Raw genomic sequence first — 20,149 nt, 5'->3', positions numbered from 1 at the left:
CATAGATCATAGTGACCATCAAAGTCAACATTTTAACCGCTTCAGCAGGGAACCATAACATTAACCCTTTAGCAGTCATCCAGCGAGTCACTGCATATTGATAATCTTTCCTCAGGATAGGATATCAGTATCTGATTACTGAGGGTCCAACTCCCAGGAAACCCCCCCCCGCCCTTTTTGAAGAGGCTCTGGGGCCTCTTCCTCTGTTTGTGACGTCCAGTCCATCAGTCGCATCCGAGGCAGAACTGACATAGCTACGGGCCCCGGGCATATGGTTTTTATATTTTTTATGTGACTGAGTGGGTCCGGGTTGTATGGCAAGTGAAGGCTGGGGGGGGGGGGGGGGGGGGTTCACATGGTCTAGGCGCAGCTCAGTCCCATTCAAGTTCCCCCATAATACCCAATTTAAGAACTGAACTAAGAAGGTATATGTTGCCTATCTATCAATCCGATCCCAGCATTAATCTTCCCTCGGCTTTTAAAATTAAACAGGTGATCTACCGGTAATTGGTAATTTTGTACGCCCCTAGATGATTTCATTTGTGATCTCTGCTTGCTGTTGGTGAATGGAAAACGTATAATTTGGATCCAGAGGCTGCAAACCTGTACAGACCTAATAGTTTACACAGAGGAAAAGGGTGAACGGGTTGTCCAGGATTAGAAAAATATGTCTGCTCCCTTCCAAAAGACAGCGCCACCTCTGTCCGTGGGTTGTGTCTGGTATTGCATTTTGGACAGATTTTTTTACTTTTATTTTTTTATTCTCCCGCGGTGAGAAAAAAGGACCCCGGATTTTTCCATGGTAACTATTCCGCCCCTTTCCCTTACAGCACAGGCCCCTTTTTGTGATCTGCTCTTTTTACAGGATGCTGTATGGAATGGCGCAGTCTACTGTGCTATTAAATACTGTTACGTACCAGCCCCGCGGAGGGAAAACCCGCTTGGCTTCAGTCTGGCTAATGTCACCCTATGGACCCGTTTATCGTGTACAGCACTAGCTTTCCGGCATACACGCTAAACGAGGTGAGAGCGCCGCCTTTATTCCATCAGAGGTGCCCCGTTCACACTTGTGTGGCGCGGTCGGTGCTGGCTCTCTCTTCTGGCAGTCTGACAACTATTTATTTTTTATTTTTTTATCTTTCACATTTCGGCTGCCGATCAGAATGTTCCAATAGTTGGGATCCAGAATCTGATTTTTTTTTTTTTCTAAATTTGCCAATTTCCCTCCCAGACGAGAGAGTTGCAGGCTGGGGTCTGTGTTTGGGGGGCAAGAGAATGGCATTCTGGAGGGCGTCTGTGTTTGGAGGGGTCATTCTGGAGGGCGTCTGTGTTTTGGGGGGGGCATTCTGGAGGGCGTCTGTGTTTTGGGGGGGGCAGTCTGGAGGGCGTCTGTGTTTGGGGGGGGGGGGGGGCAGTCTGGAGGGCGTCTGTGTTTGGGGGGGGGGCAGTCTGGAGGGCGTCTGTTTTGGGGGGGCAGTTTGCGGGGGTCTGTATTTGAGACATCTGCATTCATTTTAGAGGGTTCATCTGCACTTTTTAGGTGTCTTTGGATGGGGGTGTGGCCTTATGTAAATGGAGGAAGCCTGAGTCCAAAAATATTGTAAACCCTATGGCCTGTTTTTTTTGTAGACACCTCATAGGAACTATTGTCTCCCTTTGGAGTACACTGGGGTCGGGAGAAAGTGGTCCGCTAACAGGGGTCTCGTGTGGCTAGATTTTGAAGAAATACTCCATAAAAATGTACTGTTAAGTCCAGGGCAGGGCCTGAGGGGGTGGAGCATGACACCGGGGTTCAAAGACAAGAGTCATGCTCTACCTGCTCAGGCCCTGCACTAGGCATAACTCAATCTATTCGTTTTCGAAGCCCTTCTATGTCATAGTCCAGTGGTAGGCGGCCTCCGAGGTGCCAGCTGTTGTAAAACTACAACTCCCAGCATGCACACTTGCTCTGCTCTTCTCAGAGCTCCCACAGATGGGAATGGGGCATGCTGGGAATTGTAGTTTCACAACAGCTGGGGTGGCCAACCCCTGTCATAGTCCAAGTGGTTGCTTTGGGCAACACCGCCAATCAGATTGACGTTTGGTTGCACCATGATAAATCTCCGTCTTTGGTAAGGGATCCATAATATTGAGATTTATAATAATCCCGGGAAAACCCCTGTAAATATGGAGGATTCCTCCGGCAGACGGCGGCGCAGACATGATGCATGAATCTTCGCGGCACCGGCATCTTTTACGAAACATATGTTTAAACAGATGAGACGCTTTGCTGGTTATAAAGTGCCAAACGAACATGATTAACAGAATGAGCGCCAATAATAACATGTAATAATCGCACGCAAACCCAGCAGAGCCCGGCCAGGAAGCCATTTACTCCGCTGCGCTTGCGAGGAGTTGCAGCAGATGGGCTTGTAATGTAATTAGGAATCTTTGTGTTAAATGAGGCATTATTTAAATTGGCTGCTAATTTTCACATCTATTAACCCGCTGAAAAATGGAAAATGCCGCAAATTCTATTTTTTTTTTCTGGTGGTTAAGCAGTAAACAAAAAAAAAAATTTTGGATGTCGGTGATGGCGATTATCGGGGAAGGCGTCGTCTGCAGAAAGTGGCTCTCCAGCGATGGTGGAACTACAACTCTCAATAGGCTTACCTCCCGAGTCTGAAAATCCTATGGATTTGAAGGAATTTTCTAAGACTTTTAGGGCTCATGCACACGAACGTATTTTGTTTCTGTGTCCGCTCCTGTATGCGGAACCATTCTCTTCGATGGGGGCCGCAAAAAGACGTAAATGACTCTGTGTGCGTTTAGTCTCTGTATGTCTGTTCCGCAAAAAAAAAAAAGTGTCCTATTATTGTCCGGATAGGACGGTTCTATTCGGGGCCAGCTGTTCCGTTCTGCAAAGTACGGAATGCACACGGACGTCATCCGTATTTTTTGTGCATCCGTGTTTTGCGGACCACAAAATACATACGGTCGTGTGCATGAGGCCTTATACTGTTCAGTATCTGATCCAGTGGCGTAACTAGAGTGTTATGGGCCCCAGTGCAAACTTTGTTCCTGTCACAGTAGTTATGCCCACTTTTGTGCCCCCTCACAGTAGTTATGCCAGAATAGGTGCCCCCTTACTCTAGTTGTGGGCCCAATTTTGCCTCCTGAGCCCTCTCCAGACTGCAGCTTTATGAAAGAATAAAAACCACATACTTGCCGCCTTCCCTGATGGCGCGCTCCCACACTCGCATCGCGCTGCTGGCTGTGGGAGGAGCGCTGAAAGCCCGGGAATCAGCCTACGGAGGGAAGGGAGAGAGAGATTCCTGGTGTTGAGATTGAGTTCACATCTGCTTTGGGCTTCCAAAATGGAATGCGGACCTGGGACGAATGTGTCACGTGACTGGCGCGATCTGTGACAGACCAACCGACCCCCGTTAACTTTATTTTGGGTCCATCATGGTGTCGAACGATAGTGCATCATGCTGCATTATTGTGGGGGGTTTTTCCCCAGAAATTTTCTGATGTAATTAGCCTAAGGCTACATGCACACAATCGCACTGTCTTTTGTGGTCCGCAGATTGCGGATCCGCAGAAAACTGATGCCGTCCGTGTTCGTTCCACAATTTGCGGAACGGAACGGGCCGCTCATAATAGATATGCCTATTCTTGTCCAGAAAACGGACAAGAATAGGGCCTGTTCTATTTTTTTATTTATTTTTTTGCGGGGCCACAGAACGCAGCAACAGAGTGCTGTCCGCATTTTTTCCCGGCCCCATTGAAGTGAATAGGTCTACAGCCGAGCGGCAAAAATGCGGCTCGGATGCGGACCCAAGCAAATGGTCATGTGCATGTAGCCTAAAAGTGATGTCTAGACTAGGTGCAATTGTAACAAATCCTCAGATGCAAATGGTAATTAGGTCAGGATCTGTTTTGCCTCCCCTGGATTTAGTTTATTAGAAAGTTTATTAGAAAGTTGCCAAAAATTCCATTATACAACAATAAAGCTTTATATAATGGTTTAAATGGCAATTGTTTAAAGGACTGTGTAAATAAAGTTTATTGAAGGACGCTCAAGACGTGCTACACTTGGTGTCCTGCTCATTCTCGTGAGCCGTGTCCTCTTTTGAATATTAAGTGTATTTATATTTGGGTGCACGTGATTTCGAGTGGCGATGGTGCACTGACTTTAGCCTGGGAGTTTGTTATATTTTCGAGGCATGAGGTGCTTTGTGGCTCAGTAATGGCTCCTGGTGGATTCTCTTTCTGTGTTCCTGACTGCTGCATGGCCGCCTCTCAGAATCCCATACTTTAAAGGCGTCCAGCTGTGGGAGATGACACTGGCCCGGGAGGCGGACAATAGATTGCTTCTCCTGGGAATCCTCACTACAGAGCAATACTGAAGACGTCTGCCTAATGAAGGGAGGAAGATGGAGGTTTTATTGGAGCCCTTCTTGACTGTGCATCTATTATCACTAGAGATGGCCAATGGGAAAATCATAGTAGTAGAAATAAAACAAGAATATAACTGTTCTAATACTGCCCCCTATGTACAAGAATATAATTACTATAATACTGCTCCTATGTACAAGAATATAACTACTATAATACTGCTCCTATGTACAAGAATATAACTACTATAATACTGCTCCTATGTACAAGAATATAACTACTATAATACTGCCTCCTATGTACAAGAATATAACTACTATAATACTGCTCCTATGTACAAGAATATAACTACTATAATACTGCCCCTATGTACAAGAATATAACTACTATAATACTGCTCCTATGTACAAGAATATAACTACTATAATACTGCCTCCTATGTACAAGAATATAACTACTATAATACTGCTCCTATGTACAAGAATAGAACTACTATAATACTGCCTCCTATGTACAAGAATAGAACTACTATAATACTGCCTCCTATGTACAGGAATATAACTACTATAATACTGCCTCCTATGTACAAGAATATAACTACTATAATACTGCTCCTATGTACAAGAATATAACTACTATAATACTGCCTCCTATGTACAAGAATATAACTACTATAATACTGCTCCTATGTACAGGAATATAACTCATATAATACTGCTCCTATGTACAGGAATATAACTACTATAATACTGCTCCTATGTACAAGAATATAACTACTATAATACTGCTCCTATGTACAAGAATATAACTACTATAATACTGCTCCTATGTACAGGAATATAACTCCTATAATACTGCCTCCTATGTACAAGAATATAACTCCTATAATACTGCCCCTATAGATCTGTATTGTGACACACAGGATTGCAGTGTAATAAGAGGAGCTGCGGGTTTCTGTCACCTATACAGATGTAAATGTTTCCGCACTGCAGAGATGTGTGGAGAGCAGATCACGGGGGCAGGGATGTTTCTGGACATCTGCCAGCACTCTCGCAGACGTCCTCTCCGCTGCATGGATGGGCTGATAACCGGGAGCACTGCATTGCATTCCACTACAGAGATTAGAGATGTTTCGCCATACCCCTTTATGAACACTGATCTGTAGAGTGTAGGTGTACTGTCCCTTTAATTCAGTGACACTGTGAGATTCATGCAGTGGATGGGCACTCCTTCTGTACAATGCGTCCAGTGTGCCCGCGTTGTCTGGCTGGGGTGACTGGTGGGCGATCAGATCTGCGAATGCCCGGGGCTGTCCGCTGATTGTCTTACATTCCACAGTCACACACCAGATCTTGGCGCATTTCTCAGTAACATGGGAAGATCTTCCTTCTAGAAACACGGGCGCCTCCCCCCAACCACAGGGGACGCCCCCTATATTACACGATTAGCAGATTTCCCTCTGGCCTGGCATCTATTAAACCCCCTGACAACCTCTCCTGTTAACCCTTTCAGGAATGCACACGTTTTAGGAGTTCTCTGTGAGCTAAACAGCCTGCACTCTAGACATATTACCTTCTCTGCTACATTGTGACAAACTCTCAGGGCGGAATAGTGATTTTTGTACTGCTGGGGAAAATATAAACTGGATACCATTGTAGCAAATCTTCACCGGCGGGAAATATTTGGTCTGTGCTGGTTTTAGCCTCTAATTGTGTAAAGCGGAGGATTTCCATTCAGTGACAGCAAGCAGTGTAATGGAATTTTAAAGTTCTGCCTGTCCCTAGGGAGGCTGATTGACCACCTAATGACGTTCTGAATTCTAGGAAAGCTGGTTGGCATTCCCAGGTGGTTCGCTAATGGCTGCCCAACCTTCTTAGTTGGGATTCCAAAGACCTACTGATAGGGACCTTGGATTGTGAGCCCCATTGGGGAGAGTGCGATGCTAATGTCTGTAAAGCTCTGCGGAATATGGTAGCGCTTTATAAGTGCATTAAATACATAAATTGGAGCTCCCTCCAATCCTGGCTGTACAGCAAAAAGGCTGTTTGCAGAGCAGAAGCAAAAGTCAGTGGGTGGTCATTAAGGGGTTAAAGGGGTTGTCTCCTCATAGGCACCCTCTTAAAATGAGATCCGTCTTGGTGATCAGCTGATTACCGGGGATCCCAAGACAACATGTCGGACTGCTGATTTTGCTAGGGTAAGGGCTTGTTCACATAAGCAACGTGTTTTTAGAACAGGAGGCCTTCCGCCATTCTAAGTATTTACAGGGAGTCTGTCAGCAGGTTTGACCATGGTAAACTGCTGACAGCACTAGCTACGGCCTGGGGAGAGCAGGACAAGCACGCCTTTTGCGGAGCTTTTGTCATGAGCAGTGAGAATATAACATTTTATTCTATCACGTTTTTGCTCCTTGGGTTTCTACCACCACATTTTGACCTATTTAGCTGTCAGACACTAGCGATCTGCTAGTGTCTGCTCTACCTAACCATGCTATTGTAATCCCTTTCTGTGCAGCGGTTACCCTAAAAAACGTAGTTTTATTGCTATGCTAATGAGCCTCTAGGTACTATGGGGGCGTCTTTTCAGCACCTAGAGGCTCCGTCCACTCACCATTTCCGCCGCCCAGCGCGCTCCAGCCCGCCCCTCTCCTCTAGATTGACAGACTACTTGTCTGCATCTCGGCCGAATTCTCGCGCCTGCGCTGTGTGCTTCTGTATTCGGCGCAGTGACTTTCTACCTGCGCTGACATCTTCACTGCGCCGTTTACGGCGCAGGGAGCAGTCCAACAGTCACTGCGCCGAATACAGAAGCACACGGCGCAGGCGCAAGTAGGCTGTCAATCTAGAGGAGAGGGGCGGGCTGGAGCGCACTGGACGGCAGAAATAGTGAGTGGACGGAGCCTCTAGGTGCTGAAAAGACGCCCCCATAGCAGCTCATTTGCATACCAATAAAACAATGTTTTTTAGGGTAACCGCTGCACAGAAAGGGATTACAATAGCATGGTTAGGTAGAGCAGACACTAGCAGATCGCTAGTGTCTGACAGCTAAATAGGTCAAAATGTGGTGGTAGAAACCCTTTAAAGGTGATGTGTACACCTTTTTGGGGGCAATTTTATTTTTATTTTTATTGCATTGTACTTATTTTTAGCTAAAAATTATTTTTTCAATTGGGTTTTTATTAAAAATATGGAGACCTTTTCTCTGTACAGAGCTGAGATGCTCTAATAGAGGGATCTGGATTTTCTCTTTTCAGTCAGGCAGGGAGCTGACTGGCTCCTTATCTCTGCTCTCTGACATTTATAAACACTCATAGCTCAGTTTTCATCTAGAATGTGGCTTAAATAAGTGTTTATGACCTCTCAGTAATTTAGAGATCGGAGTTATTAGATGATGGCAGAAAGTGAAAGCAGGATTCTCACAGCTAGAAAAACTCTTAACCCTTTGTGACAGAATGGCTCAATATTTTTTAATAAAGGCCAATTGAAAATATAGTTTTTAGCCAAAAATGAGTAAATTGCAATCATAAACAAAAATTGCCTTTTAAAGGTGTTGGCCCATATTGGTAGGTGCAAGTCGCACCTCTGGGCCCTGCTCCCATCTCCAGAATGGGCCCCCAAGGCGCAACATGCTCTCCACTCATCCCTATGGGAGATCAGAAAATGGCAGTTTGGCTCTTTTCGGAACTCCCATAGCAGTGACCGGAGGGTGGCAGTGAAGGTCACGTTCTGGAGATAGGTGTAGGTCTTACCTCTGGGACCTGCTCCTATGTGACATGGATGGCATTTCCCTAGGATATGTGCGATGAGATCGACTAACCCCAGACATGGGGGCCTAAGCAGGGACGTCCCTCTGCCATTAGTTGTCCCTGATTGGGAATATGGACCGGATTTTGACCTTTGTTCCTCTGTAGTACGGTATCACCAGGGTTTGAAGTGCGGATACGCTGTAGCTAACTATGTAGTTGGAGCATGTATGGACGGACTGTATGATGCAGGACCTATCAGAAGTCACAGATCATGTTCTCTCACTGCTCCACCTCAATCTATATGGAATGGTCTTGTTCAGCCTGAGCTTTATGATTTATGAACAGAATGCGAAAGTCGTAGTGAAGACTAAAATTCTAATCTACAACAGATGACTCTGCTGGGTGAAATGTTAGTGTGATAATGCTATTATTTTTGGGAAATGTCCCTTTATCGCTAATTTTAAGCGGTTTTTTTTTTTTTATCTTCCAGTTAAACATATTGGTGGACACGGGAAGCAGTAATTTTGCAGTCGCTGGAGCCCCAAATCCTGACGTTACGGAATATTTCCATTCGGTCTTGTGAGTGTCGGAATCACGTGAAATATTCTGATGGATGCGTCCTATGTGTTTTTCACTCTTTGGAGGAATGTCATCATTACTACTCCCATTATCTTTTGATCAGGGGGAGGTTCGGGGTTATTGTACTTTCCCGAAGTGGTGGTGAGGTCTTCCTGTTCTTATAGTAGAGACTCCAGATCCAACACATCCCCCCCCCCCCCCCAACCACCACACACACACATCAGATGCTGCGTAGCCTCCAGATATATGTATACACTCCTGGCCCCTCACTCATTGGATGCTGCGTAGCCTCCAGTCGCTCCAGATATATGTATACACCCCTGCCCCCCCACTCATCAGATGCTCCTGAGCCTCCAGATATATGTATACAACCCTCCCCACTCATCGGATGCAGCAGAGCCTCCAGATATATGTATACACCCCCACGCATAAGATGCTGCTTGGCCACTAGATATATGTATACACCCCTCCCCCACTCATCGGATGCTCCTGAGCTTCCAGATATGTGTACACCGCCTGCCCCCCACTCATCAGATGCTGCAGAGTCTCCCGATATATGTATACACCTTACCCCCCACACCCTCCGGATGCTGCAGAGTCTTCATTTACTGTACAGCTGCTGCTGAGCCTCCAGATATATGTATACACCTTACTCCCCCACCCCCCTGGATGCTACAGAACCTCTAGATATATTTCTATAGATCCCTTGGATGCTACAGAGCCTCCCAGATATATATTTGTATGCACACCTCTGAATGCTGCACATCCTATAGATATATACAGTATATACACATTCATGGATGCAGCAGAACTTTCAGATAGAGTGGCCTGCAAAAGTTTTGGCACCATTGGTCACAATTACTGTTACTGTGAACAGTGAGCAAGATGAAGATGAAATGATCTCCAAAAGGCATACACGTTCCCTTTGTATTTTAATCCAAACGATTATGTTCAACTTTTACATTTTCAAAAACAAAAGGAAAAGGGTCTGAAGCAAAGCTTTGGGCACCCTGCAAGGTTAGTACCTAGTAGCACTCCCTTTGGCAAGTATGACAGCTTTTAATCACTTTTTGTAGCAGCCAAAAGTCTTTCATTTCTTTTTTGAGGGATTTTCATCCATTCTTCCTTGCAGAAATCTTCCAGTTCTGTGAGATTCGTGGGCTGTCTTGCCTGCACTGCTTTTTTTGAGGTCTGTCCACAGATTTTCAATGATGCTCAGATCAGGGGACTGTGAGGACGATGGTAAAACCTGCTTGCGCCTCTTGAGGTAGTTTCAGGTAGCCATTTCCTCAGTTTGAAATGTCATTAAGAAATGGCATCTAACAAACAGTGGAGGTCAAGAGAAGGTCTGGAAGACCAAGAAACCTTTCAGGAACAGCTGCTCATAGGATAGCTAGCAAGGCAAATCGGAATACCCGCTTGACTGCAAAAGGCCTTCAGGAAGATTTAGCAGACTCTGGAGTTGTGGTACATTGTTCTACTGTTCAGATACACCTGCACAAATATGGCCTCTATGGAAGATTCATCAGAAGAAAACCCCTCCAGAGTCTTTACCAGTCTTGCAAAAGAACATCTAAACAAACCTGATGCATTTTGGAAACCAGTCCTGTGGAGTGATGAGGTTAAAATAGAATTCTTTGACCACAATGAGCAGAGGTATGTTTGGAGAAAAAAAGACACAGAACAACACGTTCTCCAACTATTAAGCATGGGGGTGGATCAATCATTCTTTGGGGTTGTGTAGCAGCCAATGGCACCAGGAACATTTCACAGGTAGAGGGAAGAATGGATTTAATGAAATTCCAGCAAATTCTGGAAACAAACACAACGCCAACTGTAAAAAAAGCTGAATTTGAAAAGAGAATGGCTTCTACAAATGAATATTGATCCTAAACACCTCAAAATCCACAACAGACTACCTCAAAAGACAAAGAAGCTGAAGGTTCTACCTTGATCCTCATCAATGAACATCATTGAAAATCTGTGGACAGACCTCAAAAGAGCAGAGCATGCAAGACGGCCCAGGAATCTCACAGAACTGGAAGACTTCTGCAAGAAAGAATGGATGAAAACCCTTCAAACAGGAACTGAAAGACTCTTGGCTGCTACAAAAAATGATTCAAAGCTGTGATACTTGCCAAAGGGGGTGCTACTAGGTACTAACCATGCAGGGTGCCCAAAGATTTGCTTCGGACCAGTTTACTTTTTTATTATTTAGCAAATAAAGATGAAAATAAAAAAATGTTTTTGCTTTTAAAATACAAAGGTAATGTGTCATCTTTAACTGTATGCCTTCTGGAGATCATTTCATCTTCAACTTGCTTAACTGTTCACTGTAATTGTGACCACGGGGCGTCCAAATGTTTGCATGCCACAGTGTATGCACATCCCCGGAACCATCTAGAGAGACATATACCCCTATGGGCTGCATAACCTCCAGATATAACAATCCTCTGTATATAGAACATGGCCGACCACATTACAGCCCCTGTGTGGTTGGGATGTGTCCTCGTGGACACGTACAGGCGGTGAGTCAGTTCAGGGTGTGAGGGCGATAAGATCGGAGGATTGTATGCTAAGCCCAGGGATCTGTCTTCTCAGGTTTATGTATCTCTAATCCCTTGCACAGTGTGACGAAAGCTCTGCAGATGTGATTACACACCAGGAAGGTCAGTGATCTATGTATTGATCCAGGTCTTTGCGGTATATTGACAGGTAAGGTAACTACGACCATCCCGTACGCTAATTGTTGTCAGGCAGGGACGCCACGTAATCCACCATCAAGACTGACAATCACTTGTTAGCAATGTTCATCCCGAGCTGCCTGCTTCATGTAGTGAAAGCGCAGAACTCTGGACCTTCTGCCTACTAGGACTGGACTAGGAGAAGAACATAGCTCTATAGTTTGGTAAGGCTACTTTCATACTGCCGTTTGGTGCGGATCAGTCATGGATCTGCACAGACGGATCCGCACCGATAATACAACCGCATGCATCCGTTCAGAAAGGATCCGTTTGTATTATCTTTAACATTGCCAAGACGGATCCGTCTTGAACACCATTGAAAGTCAATGGAGGACGGATCGGTTTTCTATTGTGCCAGTGAAAACGGATCCGTCCCTATTGACTTACATTGTGTGCCAGGACAGATCCGTTTGGCTCAGTTTCGTCAGATGGACACCAAAACGCAGTGTTTTGATGTCCGCCTCCAAAGCGGAATGGACCCAAACTGACGCATTCTGAGCGGATCCTTATCCATTCAGAATGCATTAAGGCAAAACTGATCCGTTTTGGACCGCTTGTAAGAGCCCTGAACGGACCTCCCAAACGGAAAGGGTGCGGATCCATTCATTTTCTATGGGGACGGAATGGATGCGGACAGCACACAGTGTGCTGTCAGCATCCGCATTCGCGGCCCCGATCTTCGGGTCCGCAGCTCCGCAAAAGATAGAACATGTCCTATTCTTGTCCACAGCTTGCGGACAAGAATAGGCATTTCTATAGGGGTGCCGGGCGGGTGTGTTGCGGATCTGCAATTTGTGGGTCCGCAACACACCACGGACGTGTGAATGGAGCCTTACTCCCCCGAGACAGGTTTGCACCGCTGCAGATCTAGGCAAGGACTAGCCCTATTGTCGTGAATGGGTTAATCCTCGGCTCGGTGTATCTCAGTGAGGTTCGTGGTTTGTGCCTCAGTTCCACCATATTGATGTCACCTTCTTGTGTTTTTCACTTCAGTTTCTTTACGTGAATCAGTAAACAGGAATGTCGCCCTACAGGTTGTACAAGTCACGGCCGTCACATCACGATATCTGCCTCATGGGTTCAGCACGCTTTTTACTTCTGTATGGTGGTGGTGGTGGTGTTATGGTGTAGCAGAGAGGATGCAGAGGTTGAAACTGCACCCGGGCCCCTGAATACAGAGTGTCCCAATGCCACAGAAGAACCAATCCTGCAGGGCGCAATGCGTTGTCTGATCTAGTAATCCTACACAGAGCAGCCTTCCAGCACACGTATGCACGTCACCTGCACAGGTTATATTTTCTATGTAAACCCCGCCCATGAGTACAGGCCACTCCCCCGAGGTTCTATTATAATGCAGTCAGGGTAAACCCAATTAAGAAACTGTCTTCACACAAGTGCCAGTAGGGGGCGCTCATGGCATACAGATTTATGTATGTCTATTTAATATTTTTGCTATGACACAATACATTGATAATATTAATAATTTGATACTTTTCATTGGGGGCCAAGAAGCTTTAAGGTTTGTCATCATAGTAGTGTAGTAAAGGGATAATGTAATGGATTGGCTTTCCCTGGAGTATCCCTTTTTAAATGACACATTCCGATCGGCTATCTTTTTACTTACTGGCATTTGAGCTTATCAGACTGGTGACTACTGGGATATGGACTGGAGGAGGAGGAGACTGAACTTTTGCGTTGAAATTTGCATCTGTCAGTGCTCCAGGCTAAGCGTCATAGTATTGGAAAATAAATCCCACTAAAGCCCTTAAAGAGGAGCTGTCACCTCTCCTGACGTCCCCATGTAATAACCATTCTGGAGCATATATTCTCGCGACTCGATGTAGCGACTTTCCTCTATTATTCCTACTGGAAGTCTGCAATACAGGCCTAGATGGGGGGTGTTTTGCTAACAAATGCACCATTTCAGGTTCAGATACTCTCTCTTTAAAGAGAGATTACACAGAGATAATCAGTCTAATGGAGTCCAGATGATCAGAGACTCCATATTCACACCTTTAAACCCCAGATGGACCTGTATTGCAGACTGCTAGTAATTCATTCATAACTTCTAGTAGGAATAATAGAGGAAGGGCACAATATTGAGTCCTAAGAATAGATGCTCCAGAATTTTTATTGCATGGGGGAATGCAAGTAGTTACTAGACGGGTTCTCTTTAAATGGGTTGTCCCAAGGTTTAAACGTCCTATGTCCCCCTCATATGAATGGAGTGGTGGTTGAACATGTCTCTGAGACTGACCCCCTCGAGATGAACGGAGCAGCAGTGCACACTCCATTTATATCGGGGGATACCGGACTTCCATGCTTGTGATAAGCGATGGTCCCAGTGTGCGTGAGTTAAAGGTTCCACAATGGAAGCGCTTATTAGTACCGGGTCTGTACAGCCGTGCAGGAAAATACCAGCAATTAACATTGACCGTAGAAAAAAATTACCCGCACCGACAGGGCCACTAAAATACCGGCCCAGCCAGTGAGATGCCGGCCGGGTGACAACCCTACCCATAATGTGGATACAGCCAACACAATGTTTTGTAAATAGAATATATATATAATTTCCATTTTTTTTTTTTGTAGGTCCACCTCATACCAGTCTCTTGGAATTGACGTCGCTGTCCGGTACACTCAGGGAAGCTGGAGCGGAGTTCTTGGAAAAGATGTCGTTAGTCTCCCCAAGGGAATAAATGGCAGCTTCGTAGTGAGCATCGCCTCCATCCTGGAGTCCGACAGCTTCTTCATGCCCGACATCAAATGGCATGGGATTCTGGGACTGGCCTACAGGACCTTGGCCAAGGTAAGTAGTCGTGTGCAGTCCCCCAGAAGAACCAGACCCGCACTTCAGCTGCAAGCATTTTCAAGTTAAAGGGGTTTTATGCTGATGGGCTATCCTTAGGATGGGTCCTCGGTATCTGATTGGTGGTGGGGTCCGACTACTGGGACACTCGCCGATCAGTTGTTGGCTTCCTCACAGCTCACCAAGCACAGCGCCGTACATTGTATAGTGGCTGTACTTGGTATCGCAGCTCAGCCACATTCACTTCTATGGGGCTGACCTGCGTGTAGGCCATGTGACCGTTGAACATGTCCCTTACTGGAGGCGGGTAAGCCCCGTGGCCTCCTCAAACAGTTGATTGGAAGGGGTACTGGGAGTCTAACAACCAGATACTGATGGTCCATACTGAGGATAGGTCATTGGTTGGTTATAAAACACTCGAAAAAACCCTTTTAATGGGACTGAGCTGCAGTACAGCTGTCAATATGGCGCTGTGCCTTGGTAAACAGTGGAAGAATCGCTGTAAACTTTTTGTCCTACCTTTTTTTTTTTTTTTTTTCTTTCCTGTCTTCCAGCCTTCAAGCTCTATCGAAACTTTCTTTGACTCCCTTGTTGAACAGCAGAAGATCCCGAATATCTTCTCCATGCAGATGTGTGGAGCTGGCCTGCCCACCACTAACTCGGGCAGCAACGGTGGCAGCCTGGCAAGTACCTGTGATAACATCTCTTTAATGCTAAATACATCAGCAGCGACTGCATAAATCTCTCCTAGTTTGCTACAATGTGTCAGTCTGGATTCTGGTGATGTTTTGCTCACAAAGCATTGTCTAGAAGACTGTAAACCATTGTATCCAAACTTCTATTTTGAAAATAGTGAGGAATTGAAATACAGTGAGGGACATTTATCAAATGTTTTACATAAAGTCACACGGGGACCCTCGTTTCAATCATCGTTGAGGGTCTCCATCCGGAACAGCCAGCAAACACAAACTGCTACCAGTCTTCCTTAGGCCCCTTTCACACGGGCGAGATTTCCGTGCGGGTGCAATGCGTGAGGTGAACGCATTGCACCCGCACTGAATCCTGACCCATTCATTTCTATGGGGCTGTGCACACGAGCGGTGATTTTCACGCATCACTTGTGCGTTGTGTGAAAATCGCAGCATGCTCCTCTTTGTGCGTTTTTCACATTAACGCAGGCCCCATAGAAATGAATGAGGTTGCGTGAAAATCGCAAGCAAGTGCGGATGCGGTGCGATTTTCATGCACGGTTGCTAGGCGACGATCGGGATGGGGACCCGATCATTATTATTTCCCCTTATAACATGGTTATAAGGGAAAATAGCATTCTGAATACAGAATGCATAGTAAAATGGGGCTGGAGGGGTTAAAAAAAATAAAAAAAATAATTTAACTCACCTTAATCCACTTGTTCGCGCAGCCGGCATCTCTTCTGTCTTCATCTGTGAGCAATAGGACCTTTGACGTCACTACGCTCATCACATGATCCATCACCATGGTGATGGATCATGTGATGGACCATGTGATGAACGCAGTGACGTCATCAAAGGTCCTATTCCTCACAGAAGAAGACAGAAGAGATGCCGGCTGCGCAAACAAGTGGATTAAGGTGAGTTAAAAATTATTTATTTTTTAACCCCTTCAGCCCTATTTTACTATGCATTCTGCATTCAGAATGCTATTATTTTCCCTTATAACCATGTTATAAGGGGAAATAATACAATCTACACTACAACTAACCCAAACCTGAACTTCTGTGAAGTTCGGGTCTGGGTACCACAGTCTGTTTTTTATCACGCGCGTGCAAAACACATTGCACCTGCGCGATAAAAACTGAACATCGGAATGCAATCGCAGTCAAAACTGACTGCAATTGCGCTCTTATTCGTGCGGGTTTGCCGCAGTGCACCGGGACGCATCCGGACACGCTCGTCTGCAAGGGGCCTTAACCACTTCGGTTGGTAGGAAGCTAAGGCTACCCATAGGTACTTCAACAGAGCCTTCTGAAATTCAGTATGCACTTGGCTGTTCAGAACCCAGGTTATTTCTGTGGAGTAAGGTTGCAGAAAACAGGTGTGAGCTCACTAGAAGCAGGTCTATCAAAATTACCAGGAAGAAAACCAGGGTCACAACCAGAAAAGACAGATAGGCCCACACACAGGTTGAGGGGTTAATCCAGAAACAAGCCATTGTCAGAATACCATAAGAATGACTGACTGGGTAAGGAGTTAATCCAGAAAACAAGCCACAGAGGGTGAACGGGGAGGTCCAGAGTCCAGGTACAAAGCACAGAGGTTCAAAGACAGGACACATATGCAGTGACCAGCAGCTGGTCATAACGGAGTAAAAGACTTAAAGGGGTATTCTGGTTTTGCAATTTTCAGCATCAGTTGACAGGAAACATTATGTTATCACTTACTAATATTGGCTGTTAATCTGTAGTGGTCTGTTTTCCTGCACTCCAGCATGGTCATGTGACACATACCACTGTGTTGGCTATCCCGATGACATCATGTGTGCATTTGAGGAGTGATACGGCTCTACCCTGTAGACACAATATCATCAGTGGCCTTGCCTCTCAGGGCGGTGTTCTGCTGATTCACCTGGACCCTGCCCTGTAGACGTAATGTCACTAATGATGCTGTGTCTTGGGCTGGTTTCAGACGAGCGAGTGTCACATTCCGGCCTCGCAGCGCAGCACCCGTCCTGACCTCCCAGCACTGCTGGGGTCACATAGCATTATATTGATTTATGAAGCCAAGTAGCCTTTCCAGTTCTGGAATGTATTGGATAACACTGACAGCATTATGTCAGTGTTATCCAGTACATTTCAGACCTCTAAGGGTTACATAGCATTATATTGATTTAGGATGCTATGCGACCTCCGACAGTGCTGGAAGTTCAGGACAGGTTCTAAACTGCGAGTCCGGAGCGTGACACTCGCTCATCTGAAAGGGTCCTTAGGGTGGGGTTTTTCCTGCAGACTTGGATCCAAGGCTGCCTTCAGGAATTTCAGGGCTCCATACATTTGCCGTATGCCCCTGCCAGGCAGGTCTGTAGTGTAATGGTAAATATTCTGACTGCCGTACATAAGGTCTGGGGTTCAAATCCTGATGAAGACCTGTTAAATACTTTCTTTAGTAAAAGTCTGTGTTGGAAGAGGACCCCTTCCTCAACCCATATCATCTGACTTGCAGTAAGTTTGTGCTGGTGGGGGTGTTTTTTTTTTTTCTTTGGGTGTAATCGGGAAGCTCCTTTTAAAAACCCCTGCCTAGCTCTGGGATTGTACACCGAGCCAGGAACCTGATTGGCTTCCAGCCTCACCGATTGGTTAACCAGCCAGGGCTTGACTGGTATGTCATGGCAACCCTTCAGCACAGCCATGCATGGAGCTTTGGCTGGGTAAACTCCTGACAACTATCCTGTGGCTCGGTGTTAAATGTTGTCAATGGGCCAACCCCTTTAAGAAATGTGGGTTTCCGTATTGTATGAAATCTTCTGTAGAATGGTTAACATAGTACATAAGGCCGAAAAAAAGACATTTGTCCATCCAGTTCGGCCTGTCATCCTGCAAGTTGATCCAGAGGAAGGCAAAAAAAAAACTGTGAGGTAGAAGCCAATTTTCCTCACTTTAGGGGATTAAAAATTCCTTCCCGACTCCAATCAGGCAATCAGAATAACTCCCTGGATCAACGACCCCTCTCTAGTAGCTATAGCCTGTAATATTATTACACTCCAGAAATACATCCAGGCCCCTCTTGAATTCCTTTATTGTACTCACCATCACCACCTCCTCAGGCAGAGAGTTCCATAGTCTCACTGCTCTTACCGTAAAGAATCCTCTTCTATGTTTGTGTACAAACCTTCTTTCCTACAGACGCAGAGGATGTCCCCTCGTCACAGTCACAGTCCTGGGGATAAATAGATGATGGGAGAGATCTCTGTACTGACCCCTGATATATTTATACATAGTAATTAGATGTCCCCTCAGTCGTCTTTTTTTCTAAAGTGAATAACCCTAAGGTTGATAATCTTTCAGGGTACTGTATTGCCCCATTCCAGTTATTACTTTAGTTGCCCTCCTCTGGACCCTCTCCAGCTCTGCTATGTCTGCCTTGTTCACAGGAGCCCAGAACTGTACACAGTACTCCATGTGTGGTCTGACTAGTGATTTGTAAAGTAGTAGGAATATGTTCTCATCATGGGCATCTATGTCCCTTCTGATGCAACCCATTATCTTATTGGCCTTGGCAGCCGCTGCCTGACACTGGTTTCTACAGTTTAATTTGCTGTTCACTAAAATTCCTAGATCCTTTTCCATGTCAGTGTTACCGAGTGTTTTACCATTTAGTATGTACGGGTGACTTGCATTATTCCTTCCCATGTGCATAACTTTACATTTGTCAGTGTTAAACCTCATCTGCCACTTATCTGCCCAAGCCTCCAATCTATCCAGATCCCTCTGTAGTAGTATACTGTCCTCTTCAGTGTTAATTACTTTACACAGTTTAGTGTCATCTGCGAAAATTGATATTTTATTATGCAAGCCTTCTACAAGATCATTAATAAATATATTGAAGAGAATAGGGCCCAATACTGACCCCTGAGGTACCCACTAGTGACAGTGACGCAATCTGAGTGTGTACCATTAATACCCACCCTCTGTTTTCTATCATTGAGCCAGTTACTTACCCACATACAGACATTTTCTCCCAGTCCGAGCATTCTCATTTTATATACTAACCTTTTATGCGGTACAGTGTCAAATGCTTTGGAGAAGTCCAGATACACGACATCCATTGATTCGCCGCTGTCAAGTCTAGAACTTACCTCCTCATAGAAACTGATTAAATTAGTTTGACATGACCGTCCCTCATGAAGCCATGCTGATATGGCGTTATTTGCTTATTTCCGTTGAGATGCTCTAAGATGGCATCTCTCAGAAAACTTTCAAACAGTTTACCCACAACAGATGTTAAACTTACCGGCCTATAGTTTCCGGGCTCTGTTTTTGGACCCTTTTTGAATATTGGCACCACATTTGCTATGCGCCAATCCTGTGGAAGACTCCCTGTCAGTATAGAGTCCGCAAATATCAGAAATAAGGGTCTGGCTATGACATTACTTAATTCCCTTAGGATACGGGGGTGTATGCCATCTGGTCCCGGTGATTTGTCTATTTTAATCTTTTTAAGTCGCATTTGTACTTCTTCCTCGGTCAGACAGGGCACTTTTAATGGGGAATTTATTTTTACATTCAGCATTTCATCTGACAGTTTATTTTCCTCAGTGAATACATTGGAGAAAAAAATATTTAACAGCTTTGCTTTCTCCTCGTCGTTCTCTGCGACTCCCCCCTCATTACTCTTTAAATGGCCGACACCTTCAGATTTATACTTTTTAACATTTATATAATTGAAGAACATTTTAGGGTTAGTTTTACTCGCAATTAATCTCTCGGTCTTTAGTTTGGCCGCTTTTTTTAGTTTTTTACATGTTCTATTTTTTTCCTTATAGTTTTTCAGTGCTTCCGTGCTACCCTCCTGTTTTAGTGATTTATATGCTTTTTTTTGTCATTTATTGCTTTCTTTACAGTTCTATTTATCCACATTGGTTTCTTTTTGTTCCTTAACCTTTTATGTACCTCTCACAATGAGATTTTAGGATGCTTTTAAAAATATCCCATTTTGTGGCTGTATTTTTATTTTTGAGGACTTTGTCCCAGTTAGTTAGGCCTATGGCCTCTCTTTTGAATGATAATTGGAAGGTTACTACTGTATGGTCACTATTTCCCAGGTGTCCCCCAACCTGCACGTCTATTGTTCTGTCAGGCCTATTGGTTAATACTAAGTCCAGTATGGCCGTCCCTCTAGTCGGGTCCTGAACCAGTTG

General features: G+C 45.1%; 1 protein-coding gene across 1 annotated transcript in view; it reads left to right on the top strand.

Annotated features, from left to right (window-relative positions):
- Positions 1–20,149, top strand: part of BACE2 (beta-secretase 2) — a 48,541-nt gene that overhangs the window by 15,892 nt on the left and 12,500 nt on the right. The window contains exons 2-4 of the mRNA XM_040423073.1: positions 8,616–8,704; positions 14,041–14,257; positions 14,812–14,940. Of these exons, the coding sequence (XP_040279007.1) occupies positions 8,616–8,704; positions 14,041–14,257; positions 14,812–14,940 (435 nt within the window). The remainder of the gene's footprint in view (positions 1–8,615; positions 8,705–14,040; positions 14,258–14,811; positions 14,941–20,149) is intronic.

The sequence above is a fragment of the Bufo bufo genome, chromosome 3, assembly GCF_905171765.1.
Source record: "Bufo bufo chromosome 3, aBufBuf1.1, whole genome shotgun sequence".
In the NCBI taxonomy this organism is placed as follows: Eukaryota; Metazoa; Chordata; class Amphibia; order Anura; family Bufonidae; genus Bufo; species Bufo bufo.
The sequence above is the reverse complement of the archived record's forward strand: the minus strand, read 5'-3'. Positions and strand labels throughout refer to the sequence as shown.